This window comes from Cydia amplana, chromosome 9 (genome assembly GCF_948474715.1).
Source record: "Cydia amplana chromosome 9, ilCydAmpl1.1, whole genome shotgun sequence".
NCBI lineage: Eukaryota > Metazoa > Arthropoda > Insecta > Lepidoptera > Tortricidae > Cydia > Cydia amplana.
The window spans coordinates 5,412,833-5,431,174 of NC_086077.1; the positions used below are offsets into that span (position 1 = coordinate 5,412,833).

General features: G+C 38.7%; 2 protein-coding genes across 2 annotated transcripts in view; one reads left to right on the plus strand and one right to left on the minus strand.

Annotated features, from left to right (window-relative positions):
• Positions 1-280: 280 nt before the first annotated feature.
• Positions 281-18,342, minus strand: part of LOC134650984 (guanylate cyclase 32E-like) — a 144,111-nt gene continuing 126,049 nt past the window's right edge. The window contains exons 20-23 of the mRNA XM_063505951.1: positions 13,381-13,540; positions 8,271-8,473; positions 4,434-4,509; positions 281-724 (exon numbers count right to left, since the gene is read on the minus strand). Coding sequence (XP_063362021.1) covers positions 498-724; positions 4,434-4,509; positions 8,271-8,473; positions 13,381-13,540 — 666 coding nt within the window. The 3' untranslated portion in view covers positions 281-497. The remainder of the gene's footprint in view (positions 725-4,433; positions 4,510-8,270; positions 8,474-13,380; positions 13,541-18,342) is intronic.
• Positions 11,667-12,546, plus strand: LOC134650976 (uncharacterized oxidoreductase TM_0325-like). Its single transcript, XM_063505942.1, has one exon. It carries the CDS (start codon positions 11,749-11,751, stop codon positions 12,505-12,507), a length of 759 nt encoding a protein of 252 aa, XP_063362012.1. The 5' UTR covers positions 11,667-11,748; the 3' UTR covers positions 12,508-12,546.

The following is an 18,342-nucleotide window of genomic DNA, read 5'->3' on the forward strand; positions in this document are numbered from 1 at the left end:
TTGCCACTCTTGTGGATAAAATGCATATTTCCCATCAGTTTTTATTAATTACGATCTGGTGTGGTGAAAATGTATATAAACAAACTAGTAACTAACTCATTAAGTGTACTAAAATATAAAATAGCCTCTTCATTAATAAAACACAGCATGCTTGAGCTTGACAAATAGCTTGTTTCTAACAGATATAAATGAACACTACAGTGTATATCGAAACTAATGAACATTGGCTTGACTAATGTTTGTGAATGACCTTTTTTTTAAACATGCAAGTATCATACAAAACACGTTGTTTATAACCAGGTACCGTAGTCAAAATCGACGGAGCAAAGTCTCTGCATCGCAGCCAAGCCCCTCGCTCGTTCATCGGCGCCTTGTTTCATTCTTTTCATCACCGCCTCCTCATCGCACTCGTCAACGTAGTCGTTATAATAGTTAACATTGACATTTACATTCTCAAATGGTTTATCAGTCTTTTCGTCAAGGGGTCGGGTAGGCTGTTAGCGCCAATCGTCACAGAAGCTGACGGCCGGAGCGGAATGGTGGTCGCGTTGCGGGACGAAGCAGGCGCAGGCTGGCGGACCAGGGGACGATAGGGCTGAGCCGGGGCCAAGGGAGCCCCCGCATGAAAGACGCGCTCGGTCACGGATGTTCTGAATAGAGCGGTGCGGGTTCCACCAAGGCTCTATTGAGTCTTCGGACTGCGAGGGCCTGTCAAGGCCGGGTTCTGGAAGAAAATGAAAAGTCAATATCTATTGGAAAAAAGGTTTTAATAAACTATGTAAGGAAACCAATATTCGCTCAGTTATATTATAGTCGACTTAGTTGACTGTGTCAGTCGGAAAAATCAGTAGTAGTATACTAGTAGTAGTATACTGTACATATGAGTCACGGTTACTTGAAATAAATGCATTTTAATTTTTAATTTTAATTTAATATATTTAGTTAGTTACGTAACTGTTTGAAAGTTATGAAACTCAAATTCTTAGTAGGCATCATTCACATCATTGCTTGCTTGCTAGAAATTGTAGGTACCTATACCTATAGTACTAAGATTTTTATTTTAAATAATTTATCATTGTCACTACCTAGGTAGGTATTACTTAAGTAAATCTTTATATATAGACTAAACATTATGGAAATAAGTACTTAGTCGATTTTCAAGCTAGATAGCTGTTCCGTATTTGCTTATCCTGACTAAGACACTTTGTCTTTGCTTAGAAATAAATTGTCTTTGTCAGCGGAATCTTAGAAAATCAAGGGTTCACTCTAAAAAGAAGTAAGATAAATATCAAATTGTCTGGCCCTAACGCCGCCCCGGTTGAGTTACGTAATGAACTTGTTAAAATAAACAAAACAAAAACTGTGGAAACTGTTGATTCGAAGTGAAACTCCCTAAAATAAACAAATCAGGCTGTCTGTCTTCATAACTTCTGGTTCGAAAACCTGATTGGCATTACGACAATATTTGAATTGAATCATTTTGAAGGTTGTCTGGGAATTTAAGGATTTTCAGCCGGGCTAGTACACGACCAGGGGGCCGATTTTTGAATTTCGATCGCTCGATTTCGTCACTAAAAAATCGGTGGAAAACGGCGAAATGCTGATTTTTGAAATACGAGTGATAGAAATTGGGAATCTATTGGTATCAACCACTCGTTTTCAATTCTATTAGTAGAATTAAAGGCCTAGTAGAGGAGATATTACTGAACGAAATACACGAAATCGAGCGGTCGAATTTCAAAAATCCGTCCCCAGCGTCGCATACAGTATCTCGCACGCGAGATAGACTACCCGCCTCTCTTTCATTAATACAGTTAGAAAAAGAAGGGTAGCCTATCTCGCGGGCGAGATACTGTCGCGTCAATCATGTGCTAGGCCTAAAAGACAGTGGTTTACGAACCAACATGGATAATCAGTGCGTTTTTCCTGTGTATCACGTTTATTCAGGTATAAAGGAACTGTTGAAATTATGAAGTAATGTCGGAAACTCGAAATTACGTAGAACTGAAGTTTTAAACATGGCTCAGAATAAATGGGGGCGGGTGGATAAATTAGGAAATTAATTCTAATTGCGCTTTTTGTGTTTGCCCGTAACTAACCGGTTAATTCGTCATTAACTTTAAGTATATAATTTTCCTACGAAACGGATTTAAAAAGAAACTTAATACTTTTAAAAAACCTGAATCGAATATTAAAGTGAATTTCGACCCCATTTCGCACCATTCCCAGAACGAATATCGACCTTGATATGTTTAGTTAGAGTCTGTGCGGAAAGAGAAGACACGTGAAATGTATCCAATACATTCTATGACTCTTTTATTTCCGCACAGACTCTAAGTTGCATATTATTGATATTTTAAAACAAAAGAGATAAACATTATTTGCTTAACATTCACCAGCGCATATTTCACTGAAAAATCTTGAAGGAAAGATCTTGAAGGAAAGTTAATTATAAAACCAATAGGTATAATACATTTATAAATTAAATCTTAACAAAATATTTATTTTAAAAATAACCTTCGTCCATGAATAAATTAAATGCTTGACATTTGTGAGGAGTTGAGGACACGAATATAAATGAAGATTCGCTGTCAGTTATATAACGTAAAGTCTATTTTTTTTATTCGGTAGACTAAAATGACATTTCATAGTAGGTATGAAATGACACATGATGTTCATAGGTACTATGAAATGTCATTTTAGTCTACCGAATAAAAAAATAGACTTTAAATAATCTAATTTAGGTACATGGCATCAGATATCAAAACGAGGCATAATATAAACTGTATTCTAATATTCGCCCGATATCCGGATCTCGCCTTTTTATAGGCATTTAACAATACCGGTATTTTTATACAAATTATCGAGTCCCGGTATTTTTAAAAACACGTAAAATGCGTAGTAAGAGCCCTATGTATCCAATCAACGTGGTTATTATGTTCGGCCGCATCTGTCAGGAGATATACAAACATAGACTAGGAATCCTCTAGACGGAGTTTAGAGCAATTATTTCATGAAACCGATGCTGCCAAAAATACTGGGGTGCGGGGGACGAGGTGAGCGAATCCCGTGCCGGTATTGGTCCGTTCAAAGACACGGACCAATCACGGCACGGGATTCTGACACTTGACTCGAAGACGGAGTAAAACTACCGTATATTTGTGGCAGAGGGGTAGCGTTACTATGCTCAGTCTAGAGGATGTCTTGTCTGTGTATACAAACGGCCATTACCGAGCATAGACTACTTTATTCATATATTGATTAGCCTACCCACATTATTGTGATTATCAGGATACCTACAGCAATTACAGCATCAAGAAGCCCACAATAATTATGGTAGTCGAGTCTAGCTAAAAAAATATCAGTTGAAACCATTGACGTATAATATCTAGGACGGGCTAATGGGGCACTAAACATCGTACTAGTTCAGCGGTGCTACCCACGAATTCCAGCCAATCGTGCAGTCTAACGCGACTAGTTGCGACCAATAGCGCGCGTAATGCGAACTCGTCAACCAATCGCGCGCGTGATGCGAACTCATCAGCCAATCGCGTTGTAGCGATTTCACACCGCTGTACTGGCCCCTGTCATGCCTCATTATTATTGCCCGTAAAGCCAGTCCCTAGATATCTATGTCAATGGTTGAAACTTTGTTCTTTATTGCTAATTTGCTTATATTGGTACAGCCAATAAAGAGTATAATATAGTTCTTTTTCTCATAACCCTTCCCTACAACTAGTAGAACCCTAAAAATATTTAAATCCTTGTCGCGATAGTGCAAATTCTGTTATAAACTTAGCTGAAAAATTTTCTTGATTAGATGGGCGCCAAGGTAAAATTTACCTCAGGATTTAAAGAAGATTTTTTACTAAGATTGAATACCTGTAATAAATCTAAATTTATTGAGAGACGAGTCTGTGTAATAAAATTAGGGTCGGTTGTAGGGCTTACAAATACCGCACTTCTCAGAATAGGTACTGGTACTAACCAAAAATGTCTTCATCAATCCCGGGTTCCCGGGATTTAATTTAAAAGACTTAAAATGGCGGAGATTTACGAGTATAAATAAAAGCGGCCAAGTGCGAGTCGGACTCGCACACGAAGGGTTCCTTACCATTACGCAAAAAACGGCAAAAAAATCACGTCTGTTGTAAGGGAGCCCCACTTAAATGTTTATTTTATTTTGTTTTTTGTATTTGTTGTTATAGCGACAACAGAAAGTGTTGTATATTATGTAAGTTATAACCTCTTGAGACCCAGAAGCATTTGTTTTGTTTTTGAATTTGGAACCCTTAGTTAGGTACTCAATGAAAGTTCAAAATATTTTTTGAAATATGTAAGTACAAAAATTTGTACGGAGGGTCTTAGGAGGTTATACTTTTACGTCAGGTACCTACCTATTTAAAAAAAACTATTGAATTAATTTTACTTACGGTATCGGGAAAGAGAGTTTTTTCTCCTTTCATGATCCTCTCCGACCAGCCACCAAGTTTTCATGTCGCCCTTACCCTAAAACAAGTTATTTTACTATAAAATACCTATCGTAAAACTAATTAACCTTTTGGACGCCAATGACCGATACATCCGCACCGTAGGTTCAACGCCAAAGACCGGGTCAGCACAGACCACAGAGTAACATCGACCTACGTGCATAATATACATAAAGTTCAACTTCAATTTTGACACTTCAATGATGTGGCGTCTGAGTGACAGCTTTTGTGTTTGACACGGCGTGGAAAAGGTTAATACATACTAGCCTATTCTACCGTCCTAAATCTAATAGACGTATCTCAAGGAGCAATGTCTTGGAATTTTAAAATAGAAAGTTTAAGGTTAGGGGAAGTCCGGGTAAAGCGAACACCCCAGGCAAAGCGAATTCGGGCTCCCAATCCTAAACTATTCGACTTTGTCGCACCACGCGCCTATATGATGTTCAGGATCCTTCGCTCTATGAGCGGCAAGCGTCACAGGGAGCGGTCGCTGTAAGCGTCGTCGGTGACGAGTCAAAATGTGTTTTTAGTGCAAAATATGCGATTTTGAAAGGTAAGGACATTGTATGTTATTTTGTCACAGTAATTATCTCGAATTTTAATTCAAGATCAGAATCAGAATCAAGTATTTTATTCGTGATAAACTTAAAACTAACATTACATACAAGAGTATAAACTAAAAACTACAAATATTCAAAAACTTGGTAAGCGTTAAAGTTTACCACGAAATGGGCTCGCCTCAGCATAATACTGACCCGAAAGTCAGCGCTGATCTTCCGGCGAGACCATTTGTGGGTCACGATCGCAGCCGTACAACACGGCCCTATCATAAGCTGAACGCAGCCTTTGCAGCAGCGACGGGCGCCATCTTGTCTACTGTCTATGGCAGTAGCAGTAGCTGAGAATGACATTTGATTGACAATAACAAAAATGGCCGTGCCGTACAACGCGATTAAAATATTTTTACCTTTCATTCGTATGAAATTAACTTTTATAACTATTAGGTGCAGACATACATGCAACAAAAGTGATAAATTCAAATACAACTTTCATACAACATAATGAAGTAAAGAGGTATGCTTCTATTGCTTATTAAAGTATCTTCCTTTTACAACGCATTTATTTTAAAACAATCCAACGGTTTTTTTTTATTCTTTATTTCTTTAACTGACTGAATGGGCAAAGTGGATCGGGCAAAGCGGATAGCGTGTTCACTTTGAATTTATTAGGTATTCTTTTTTATGATAATATTTTGTTACAGATGGTATATAAATATCAAAAAAAGATCGATAATGGCTCATGGCTAACAGACATCATGGAAATGGCTATCAGAACGTGGATTAGCTGTGTTAAAATGTCTTCAAAAATGCCGTGAAGACTTATGCTTATGAAATCAGTGAAAATATATCAAAAGTTACTTGTGACAGCTTTTTCTAATTAATATTATTGAAATGGTCTTATGTTGATTAATTTTTACTTAGTTATTAAGTTCACTAAGATTTTATGAGTAATATTTGCATTGCCCGGGAGCCAGTTTCACTTTGCCCGGCACCCTGGGCAAAGCGAATAAGTTATCTTTTTTTACGTTTTGTTCAAATTTGCAGCAACTATTAAACATTGGAGGCTAGTGTTGTTTTAAATTAAAAGATTATTAAATAAAGACTTATTATTGATACTTTTTTCATTTCTGCCTCGTTAAATTTTTCTGTTATGTCAAGTCAAAGGTAAAGGTGTTCACTATGCCCGGACTTCCCCTACATTTTCGGTTCGCAGTCGATTTTCATTTGAGATGATTTCAGTAGGTATATGGGACGTATTTTACTTAGGACGGCAGTATTACACTTTACAATTCCAAAAAGCAGGGGATATAATGGGATAATAACAGCTCTAGAACTTGTAAATTCAAATATAATAATATTTATGCTTATTACGAATTTTGTGCCGATCTAAATCCTTAATAAGTTATTTGAAACGTTTATTGGATTTGATATTATAATTTATAATATTGCTTCGTTTGCTAAAATTTTAAACCTTGTTACTACATTTGAAGAACTATGGGTTTAAGTAAAAAATATCTGGGAGACCGAGCTTTGCTCGGAAAACATAAAAATACTAAAAAATGTGCGTTTTCCCAGAGACAAAACCTAGCTACTTAGATCGACTTTCCGCCTCTGAAAACCTCCATATAGCAAATTTCATCGAAATCATTAGAGCCGTTTCCGAGATCCTCAAAATATATATATAAATAAATAAATATACAAGAATTGCTCGTTTAAAGGTAAAAGATATCGCGCCACACTGAGCATTAAACTATAAATGTTAGCTTGATATGTTTAGATAGATACATAAAATCTTTATTCAACCACAACTTACATGTTTTGTGACACAATAAATAATAACAAGAGACAAAAAAAGAAAGTTGACAAGAGACAAAAAGTTTACATTTACTCTTGTGCTATGTGCTGTTTGCGTCAGTTATTCCGTCATTTGACGACCTTTTAATGGTACCCTTTAGCAATCGTTACTTTGACATTCACCATTCACAACGCCCTTCTTACAATTTTATCTGTTGTTGTGCAACAATCGGTTAACATTTCGTCGTTGATTGAAATCTCTGTCGTCCCGGCTCAGGACCGCTTCGGCCTCAGTTTCATTTCGTCATCTCCATAAATCGTCCACAGTGCCATGTCGTCAGCCTACAATTCCTAAATCGTCACCTTCCTAACTTGCCTACTTTCTGATATCGTCAATACCCCATTTTGTCTAAATTCCTATTTTGACCATAGTGCCAACTCGTCCAATATCTGATATCGTCAATATACCATTTTTGTCTACGTTCCTATTTCGACCAAAGTGCCAACTCGTCCGCGTTCTTTTATTTGAATTGAGAATGTAGAATTAATAATACTGATTGTCACTTAAACTGTCAGAAGCAGCACACATTTTATTCAAATAAAATATTTTTTCTAGCTCAATAGGTATCTAAGAAAGACAGATAAATAGGTAGTTACAAGTGTTTTTTTTTTCAGAGATGGACAACTAGGGCTGCTATGTAGTTGACGAGTTGGCACTGTGGTCTAAATAGGAATGTTGACGAGTAAGCACTATGGACGAATTAGGAGTGTTGACGAATCGGCACTGTAGTCTAATTAGGAATATAACCAAGTTACTACAGTGGCCCACGTAAGAAAGCGGGCGAGATAAGAAAGTGACGATATAGGAATGCTGGCGAATCGGAACAGTAGACCAAATGCGAATGAGAACTACTTAAGAAGTTGCCGAAATGAAACTGAGGCCGAAGCGGTCCTGAGCCGTCGTCCCCGTTAGTCTACTTTTTTTAAAGATTTTATTCTAACCTTACCTTAATGTTCACAATTAAATACCCCTCTAATTACACTGGTAACCGCTGTATCAGGTTCACGTTTCGCTTCTGACTTGAATCTCCCTCCCCCGCATTCTATACATACATTTTCTTTTAAATGGTACCGACCGTTACCGTGATATTCACAATGCACCTCCGTCGTTTTTTTATTAGGATCTTCAACAATAACATGGACAATAAAAAGCTATGCACCTTATCACTTACAGAAGACCACCGCATGCATTGTTGGCATGAATCGTCATTGCTTCCGTTAGGGCGGTTTCAGACTAGCATTTTATATGCGCCTATAAGTTCATTTCTGAAGGCACGTCCAGACCAAATGTAGCGAAATAAGCGCAGAAGAAAACGCTAGTCTGATACCTCCCTAAGTGTAATTTTTTTATAGTATCTAACTTTACCTTGATATTCACAATCCCCCTCTCCTTGAAATGGTACCCGCCATGATGCCTCAGCAGCTTGTACGTGTCGTTGCTGACATGGATCCTGTGCGGTTCACCGCTGGATTCCATACGTGCCGCAGTGTTGACCGTGTCCCCGAAGAGGCAGTAGCGAGGCATTTTGACACCCACGACGCCCGCGGCGCACTGCCCACTGTGTATACCTGTGGAAAGATGTTGAGATTCACTGTTCCGTTATTTGTCTTACAGTGCGGTAATAAATTATACGCGCTATAGGTGTGTCATCATAGAATAGGTATTGTAATAGCAAAATACAAGTTATACATAAATTAACATTTTAACTACGGGAAAAATAAAACATTAAGGCTAAGCTGCCTTTAAAAGTATATATCGAAATAATAGTGTTTATTCGAAAGACTCGGGACGATTTTCAATTTAAGTTTTCTTTTATTTCTATAAGAGTTCAAAATTTGGATTTGAATTTATACAGTTACGCGGGACTTATGAGGCTATAATATATGTTGATTCATTTTTACATTGCCAAAACATCAGAAATATTAAAGATCTAAATATTTATGTAATTATTAAACATTTACTGGCATGCATGTACAACTAAAAGGTACACTAGTAAATTTATGATTTATTATATTTTAACACAGTAATAATTCATCACTGACAGGATTATTGTAGCCAATAAGCCTGACATTGTGATAATAGATCGATCGCAACGCCGGGCCGTACTCGTTGATATCACCATCCCTCATGATGAGAATCTCGTGAAAGCCGAGAAGGACAAGTCCAGTAAGTACCTGGACATGGGATGTTGATTCGACGATCATTGTCCCGATAGTTGTTTCAGCGAACGGTCTAATAGCAAAGAGTCTCAACCAACATCTTGAGAGACTCTCGCTAGGTCGTTGGATCAAGGGTTAGGTTTTTTTATAATATGTTTATATGTTTTTTTTATTGTTTTGTAAATGTTTTTTATTTTACTTTTATATTCATATTGTAAAAAAACCTAAACTAAGAAGATAAATAAATAAAGAGAATAATAATAATCATTTATTTCAGACAGAGCCCATATAATTTTGTTAGTGAATCTTAAAACTAATTATTAATTTATTAACTAGTACAAAATTTAAAACTATAAATAAAAATAAAAATATAAGTATACATATAGGTACATACCGTCAGCAGTGTTTGACAACATGCATGGACGTCCACCGGGCTAACATAGCAAACACGCTCAAAATGCGATTGGGACTGTCGCGCAGACGGGCCATGAGCGAGGCACACCTTTTCCTCATGACGGCCGCAAAGCCATCTGCCCTTGCTTCGGCAAACATACCAGAGGCGCTACAGTGTCGCGGCAGCCCCATCAGCACCCGGAACGCGTTATTGTATTGGACGCGAAGGTGCTTTACGCTCTTTGCGTATAATTCAATCCGATCTACGACTGCCGCAGCTCGTGACGTGATCTCGCGGGTACTGACACACATCGAGGGCGGGCGGCAAGTTGCAGCCATCTTTTGTGACTTGTTCCGTGCCTTCGAAATGATAGATCACTCCCTGTTATTGAAAAAGCTAGCGAGATATGGCTTTGAAGGCAAATTTTACAGCACCATTGTCTCATTCCTAAAAAACCGAAAACAAACTACCTGCGTCCTCAATGCAAGATCAGATCTAGAATCTATAGGAGACTGTGCTGTACCACAGGGGTCGAGCATGGGAAATAACCTTTCTCATGCTCGTAAATGACGTAACTGCGGCATCTCCTGAACTAGAATACGTAATCTATGCTGATGATACTTGCATAATAGTTAGTAGCTGACAATTACAATAGCCTTGAATATAAAGTTAATATAGCAATGGTCGAAATTAAAAAATGGTTTTTGGCAAATGGAATGCTTTTAAATTTAGAAAAAACGAACATTATTCACTTTCAGTTACGTAACACCAAAAAAAGTCTCCTAAATATTAAAGTAAATAATATTCTAGTTCCACAAGTGGAACAAACTAAGTACTTGGGATATGTCATTAACTCAGGGTTAACGTGGTCCTCACACATAGACCATGTTTGTGACTCACTTTCGTCAGCATGTTTCGCCCTGTCAAGACTCGCTCCAAGTCTATCTCCAAGTAACCTGAAAAAGGCCTATTACGGATACTTCCACTCCATCATTATACGAGGCGTTGATCTCTGGGGTCTGGCAGCAAACCGCGACAAGGTTTTCAAAATACAGAAACGAGCTCTGCGTATAATTTCCAACAAACCGTTTGATCACCCTGCCAAGGAACTATTTAAGACCCATAAAATACTAACACTACCAGCCGTTTATATATTAGAAGCATGCAAATACGTTAGGGCAAACCTTGAAACATACACAAAAACTTGCACCCGCGACGCAAACAGCCGCAGATTGCCCATGCTAGTCGCTCCTACACAACGACTCGCGAAGGCCCGAAAGTCTCTCAGTATTATCGGGCCAAAAATATATAATAAAATTCCTAATGACATTAAATTTACAGAAAGCGACTCAATATTCAATAAAAAACTCAAATGTCTACTTCTAGACCAAGCATGTTATTCTGTTGATGACTTTATGAAAGAGAATTATGTAAATTTTACTATATTAACAATCATTGCACGATCATTATTCATTATTTAGAGATTTGTAAACTTTGACCAATGTATTATTTTTATCTAGAATTGTAAATAACTATCTTATTTCAAATGTACCCGTGTGACCTGTAAAATACTTTTTACCAATAAAGAAACTAAACTAAACTAAAACTAAATTGACCCACAGGCTGCATGAGTAGAAAGATACACAGAAGGCTTTAAAGAGAGTGATATTTTTTCGTGCATCGCGCAAACCTGCAGGCCAACATATTGCATCGAACGGCCAACGACCTTCGCTCCCGTTCAACGTCCAAGTTGTCTTTTAAGTCTTCGGTGACCCAGTGACCCAAATATTTAAATTGGCTAACTTGCTTTAAAGGTTGCTGATAGCGTGTAGGTTTTGGTACCTGCCTTAAAAACCATTATTTCACTTTTGTTAGCATTATATTTGAGTCCATGGGCCACCGCATAACTTTCACATATTGCCAGAAGGCGCTTGAGGGCCCCAATCGAAGGACTCAGCAGTACCATGTTATCAGCATAACTAATGTTATTGACACAAACACCGTCAATATGACATGAGGTGAGGTTAGGTTAGGTTAGACAATGCATGGAAAAATATACAAACAATGAAAGGTTAACAACAGTTCACGTAAGAATTTAAATACTGAACTTTATACAAAGTAGTGACTTTGTTCGCACGTGACCATAAAAATAATCTGAAATTCTTATGGTGTTGACATAAAGACTACTATTGTTTATTCATTTATATTCTCTGCAACAAATGTACTATAAGTAGCCCATCAAATTATTAAATCAACAGTACCTGTCTTGGTGTCTTTCAGAACTTACACAATGAGTTTCACCGATAAAGTGGCAATAGTAACTGGTGCGAGCTCCGGGATCGGGGCTGCCGCAGCCATAGCATTGGCCAAAGAAGGTGCTAAGGTAGCTTTAGTGGCCAGAAACGAGGAAAGACTCGGCAAAGTGTCTAAACAATGCGAAGAACTCGGTCCCAAACCTCTCATCATCATAGCGGACGTAAGTCAAGATGAAGAAGCAAAGACCATCGTGAAGCGAACAGTGGATCACTTTGGCAAGATAGACATTTTAATAAACAACGCTGGGATAGTTGGTATTTCATCTATGCTAGACGAAAACATAATCCAGTATTACGACATGGTCATGAACACTAATGTACGTGCACCGGTTCTTTTGACAAGTCTAGCCGCTCCTCACTTGATCGAGACGAAGGGTAACATCATTAACATCTCAAGTATAGCCGGTTTGAAGGTTCCTGGGAAGAACTATATGTGTTACGCCGTGTCTAAAGCTGCCCTGGACCACTTTACACGGTGTACCGCTTTGGATTTTGCTCAGTATGGGGTGAGAGTGAACAGCGTGAACCCAGGCCCGGTTAAAACTGACTTAGTAGCAAACGCGGGTGCTCCTAATCCGGATAAATACTGGGAGAGGTTTAAGCAAGGAACAGCCTTGAAGAATATATCAGAACCGGAAGAAACTGCGGATCTAATTCTGTTTTTGGCCAGTGACAAGGCTAGGAGCATCACTGGTTCGTCATTTGTGACCGATAATGGTATGCTTTTGATGTAAATACATTTTGTAGTACAAACACAAGTTGAAATAATAATCGAGTATCTGTAAAACATCTTTTTGTACTTTTTTTTACTCCAGTAATACAATTGTTATATTGTTTATAAATCATTAATCATTTTTGTGTATTTGTGTATTTTCTTGCTATTGTTACTACTTTATTAGTTGTTAATTTATGCCCTGAAAAATAAAGGTACAAAACAAGTTTGTTAATTATTACTAATAATTTCTCATTGCCTTTATAACAGTTTCTCTTTGTAGGTACATATATGAATCCTAATAAGATACCTACATTAATTCAAGAACAATTGTTAGGAGTAGTCAATTAATCTTGTTCAGCTTTCATTGGAACACTTTGAAGTAACACTTTTTAGACACAAATGGTCTTTTAAAGTCACTATAAAGTTTGCAACATTTAGAACAAACTTTAAAAATTGACTAAACTATTTTAAAACAATCTTCGTAGAGTTTCTGTGAAATGTGAGATAGAGAAAAATAGAATATAATTATCTGCTACAAATTAACCGAGTTCCTCTCTCTCTACATAGCTTAAATTAATACGTAGGAATTTTATTGTTTTTTTGTAATCCGTATGCATTGTCAGTTGGGGCACGTCGGGGCATATATGTAGAGATAAACACCTTAAATTTGAATACCCTTTTCTAACATTGGGGTTAAAACATGCTTTTTAGGGTTGCGTACCCAAACACACTCCACTGTCCGTCTGTCTGTCTGTCTCTGTCATCAGGCTGTATCTCATGAACCGTGATAGTATTTCTGTTGCCGCTGATGTAACAACAAATACTAAAAAGTACGGAACCATCGATGGGTGAGTCCGACTCGCACTTGTCCGGTTTTTAAATTATAACTTACCGATTCGTATATGAAGTCGAGCGGCTGGCATATTCCTCATCGTAATCTTAGGCACCGCATCCAGCACGTGCAGCGCGAGCGAAGCTACCTCGGCTGCGTGCCGCGAACAGCGCTCGGGTACGCCTCCGACCACCATGTATGCGTCACCTATTGTCTCCACCTGGACAAATAAGTGTAGGTTTAAATTATACACACAGCAAAGACATATGTAACTCCGTATAAGATTAATAAAGTCAAAAACGTGCCTCAGAAATCAAGAAAAAGTCATTCTCGGATAGATGCCGACACACCTTTGGCCTATGCTCGACTAGATGGCGTTGACGACACCGTTTGATATTTAACAATTTTAACACATAGGTATCAGTAAAAGAACATGGGTCAAAATGATACAAAAATAATAAAACTTGTAGGAATGGAATGAGACGCCGATTGGAAACCAGTGATTTATTGGTTGTAACTTATAATAGAACAATATCAAGTCATACAAGTGAAGTACCTAGCTACAAAACATATGACGTATGAGCGGAAAGTGGTAAGCTGTGGCGTTCTCACTCCTTGCTCGATCCCTCAGGGGATGTCCACTGCATAGACTAAAGGTCAACCGAGGATGAAGCTTAGGGCGGTACGTAGCGACGTTCACAACCCGTGCTCATTTATTGGTTCACCTTGAGGATAGTAGAGGCCGTCTCCCAAGCTAGACCGCTAGCTAACGAATGATTATCGGCGGCCGCGCCGCGCCTTTTATACTTATTTAAAAGAAATTGTAGTTTCCAAAATTGAATTTTAAAACAGTCTTAAAGAAATAAATTACACGTTTCAGCCTAACCGAATAAATGGGTCTAATTTAGTTTGGAAGTTTTGATTACAAACAGACAACGGGTTCACAAAATGGCCTTGCTACGATTGTGGGGCTTGGCACTTTATTTATATCACCTGCCGACAAGTCCCCATTTTCCGGCGTGTGTAGTAATGTTTTATTATTTGCGTTAACGGTTTTCATTTTTTTAATCTATGCTTGATTATTCTTGTTCGGCAAACCTTGGAGTATAATTTCCGAATACGAAACAATTTCAATGTCATCTTATACACTCAGACTTTCTCACGTTTTGTGTAGGTGTTGCTTCAGTCGATCTAGACATTGTAGACCGTAGAGATGAGATCTTATCGGAAATAATTGTGTTTTTCCACGTTCTGTCTCTTAAACAGTTTCCTTGTTTCTTTATGTATGTTGGTCTCAAGTAATAAACCTTATAAGTATTATTGATACTGTATGGAAGCTCTGGTCAACTCAAACAAGCTTGAATGAGTTATTTTTAATTCACTTCGCACTGAATATAAGGAAGTACGATCAGTGGCGTAACTAGGGGGGTGCTGGGGGGGGCACGTGCCCCGGGCGCCGTCCAAGGGGGGGCGCCAAAATGGGCCAAATACCTCCCATAGAAAATGGACCAGCCAAAATGTAGGAAAGTCATATTTTTTTTTCGCGACTTAGGGGTTGGTCTCAAAGTAAAAATTGGTCAGTATAATCCCAAAACCTCCCTGGCAACGGAAATGCAGTTATTTTTTAGCCACCCTGTATACAGGGTGGTCCAAACCTTGACGTGAAAAAAATTTTTTTAGAATCCTAGCTCGTCGTTGGTTATCAGAATATACCCCATGTATGTTAGCCGATTTTTAGTACTTTTCGAGTTTAACTTTTGTTAAGAAATTCCGGGGTGAAGCTTTGCGTTGCTTTTATGCCTTCTAATAATTGTTCGTGGTATTTGCACTGATAACATGAAATAGCGATGGGGAAGTGACCCCATAAAATAATAGTAGAAATAACAAAAGAGGATTTTTGTAATGAATTACTAATTTGGAAGCTTTCCACCTCAGTTCCTTTGGCCGGCGACTCTGACAAATTATGACTATTAAGTATCAGTTTTTTGACCTTTTAAAAAAACGTAGAGTCTAGCAGTTTCTAAAATAACCAAAAGTCTTTGAAATCGCTTGTATTTTTTATTTATTTAGGTAAGGGCAACATCTAAGCTTGACATGCTTGAACGTAAAAGTTTGTCTTTTTTTCAACTCAGCCAAGTGAGGATGCTGATTTTTTTTTAGCAACTGCGCCGTTTGTGAAGGATTATGTTACAAAAAGAAATATTCAAAAAAGTTCAATAGTTTTTTTTTAAATAAATAATTGCTTCACCCCGGAATTTCTCAACAAAAGTTAAAAGTAATAACAATAAAAATCATAATTCGAAAACTACGAAAAGTCGGCTAACATACATATTCTGATAGCCCACAGCATGAGGAATCTAAAAAAAAATTTTGGACGGCAAGGTTTGGACCAACCTGTATAACACATGCTGTGCCAACATCTCGTTCTGTGATACTAGAATGCCGTGAAAAACCTGTGTCAGGTATTGAGGTATCCAGAGTTTCGGTGTGGGATCGGGAGTATTTAGTCCAATTCAATCCCACCAAGGCTCAATTTTGCGCGTTTACCGCTAAGAAAACCTCATTTTTCAAGGCACAACCCATCCCATGTCAGGGAGTATTGGGAGCCTCGGTGTTGACATCTCCATCAGTGATCCAATAATTTCGTAGCCACCTTGCTGGGTAGGCTGCGCTCGTATCCAAAAAACTCGGTGTGCTCAATAAAGGGAGGCGATACTTTACTCTGGGGCAGACAGATCCATAGGCGTACCCACGGTGGGGCAAGGTGGGGCAGTTGTCCCTGCCCATAAGCTAAGAATCTCTGTTTCAACCGTACTCTGTTACAACGTCCCCAGCCTCCCCTACTTCTGCCCCACCCCTTAAAAAATGCTGCGTACGACCATGGACAGATCCCATATAAAGAGTACTGCTGTCATCTTTGGGCAGGAGCACCTAGATGCCACCTTGGTCCCTTCAAATCAGTCCAAAGGCGCGCTATGAATAGTCTACGATCCCAAACTTACAAGCGATATTGAATCTTCAAGTCTAAGGAGATCTCCAAAAAGAAGTGTATAAGTTTTAAAATGGTCGGCAACACGCATTACCCGCCCCTGGAGTGTAGACGTCCATAGGATGCGGTGACCGCTTACCATCAGGTGAGTCGTAAGCTTGTTAGCCACCGATGGACTAAAAGAACACTTATTTGTCTAAATCAAAAGTAAACTTTAATAAGTAAAAAGTAACCCTTTCGTTAGTTCATTTCGTTTGGGGGGGGGGGGGGGGGGCGCAAATTTGGTGCCTGCCCCGGGCGCCATATCCTCTAGCTACGCCACTGAGTACGATCCTCGCATAGCAACACGCGCTCCTATTGCAAACCCTTTTTAACCAATAATACTATTACGCCCACATGACTCGCTTTCGTCTTAAGAGTTACAAGAACGCGCCGCCAAAAAGCCGCTTCGTTTGTGTAAACTGTGTTTTATGTTTCTTCCCTTTATGTTTCTTTATTTTTGTCTCTTACTTTCCGTGATTATTTCTCACTTGACGGTCTCACTGGAAGACCAGCGCCGGAAGTCACCAGCAACATGCTGAGATGGGGCCACTTCGTGACACTTTATTTTCACTATGTTCTTTTTGTGTAATTATGTGTAGGTATTGTCAGTGTGTTTACGAATAAAAAACTATTGTATTCTATTCTATTTTGAAACGATATTAAGCAAACATCTAAATACCTAACATCCGATCATTACAAGTCATAGCAAAGATAATTTAGTATATAGCTGGATTGTCAAAGTAAATTTACTGCCATCTTTCGACACATAAGTAAACTTTTAGAACGCCATTTGACTTTGATCCTTATTCTTTCACTGATAATGTGTTAATGTTAAATATCAAAAAGTGGCGCCATCTACACGAGTATAGGCCATGATATGGCGCCATCTTTTTGAGCGATGGCGCCATACCTTTTCCCTATACGGAAGATTGCGGGTCACTTCTGGATGAGATTACTTCAGGGCGGGGACAAGTGGCGTACTCGAAGAGAGGCCTATGCTCAGCAGTGGACGATAAAAGGCTTATGTGATGATGATTTAAACCTTCTACTCACTTTCGTGTGACTCTTAAGCAGTCTACTCACACACGGGATTCCCTAATTGTGATATGTGTAGGCACGCAGGAACAATTTCCTGTATTGGTCCTCCGACAATGCGGTAGGGGCGTAAATATCCTAATTAACTCTTTAGACCATTGCCAGGTTGCTACACGTGTAACGCGATTGGGTCTTTTATTCAATCAATATGTTTCAGGACCATTTGAACGTACACTGATATCAGAATGATTTCTATCTGATGTCATTCAGTTATCGTAATGTGCGACGCCAACTCGGAAGTAAATCTACTTGTACATGTAACAGTGTGGTCGTAGGTGACCCCTTCTCCTACTCTCATGTAGCATGGTGTTATATGTATTTATGGTGATATTTTGTTGCCCACGCGAATCTATACCCAATTGGATTCAGGCCCGTGTATTATATACATAGCTGGGTATAGATGGCGCGACAAAAATGGAGGAGATGAGCTGGGATTTCTGACGATGATGGGAAGCCAGATTAGGTTTGGCTATTCCATCTGTAGATCCCTTTTGAAGGGCCTTATAACTGATTCAAATATCTTTCTGATGTCAGTGCACATTCAAATTGGTTGTAAATATCTAACAAGCCTGTGGGACTACAGTCTGATTGGCTATCTTGGCTAGGCACCCGATGAGTCAGACGCGAGGATGAATCTTAAAAGGCCGTCATGTGACTCATGTGTATAAAGAATGTGTTTTTCAACCCTTAGCCAAATTTTGGGAGTTGAATATACAGGTTAGGAACCAACTTCAAAATTGCTAAAACATCGAATTCTGGCCCCGTAGACAACATGCTAACGCTACGTAGAGAACGAAACGCAACTGTCACTGTCACTCTAATATGGAAGAATAATAGACACAGCGATTCGGGTCTTCTTGTCGACCGCCATCTTGGTGACATCTAGTCGTGTTTAA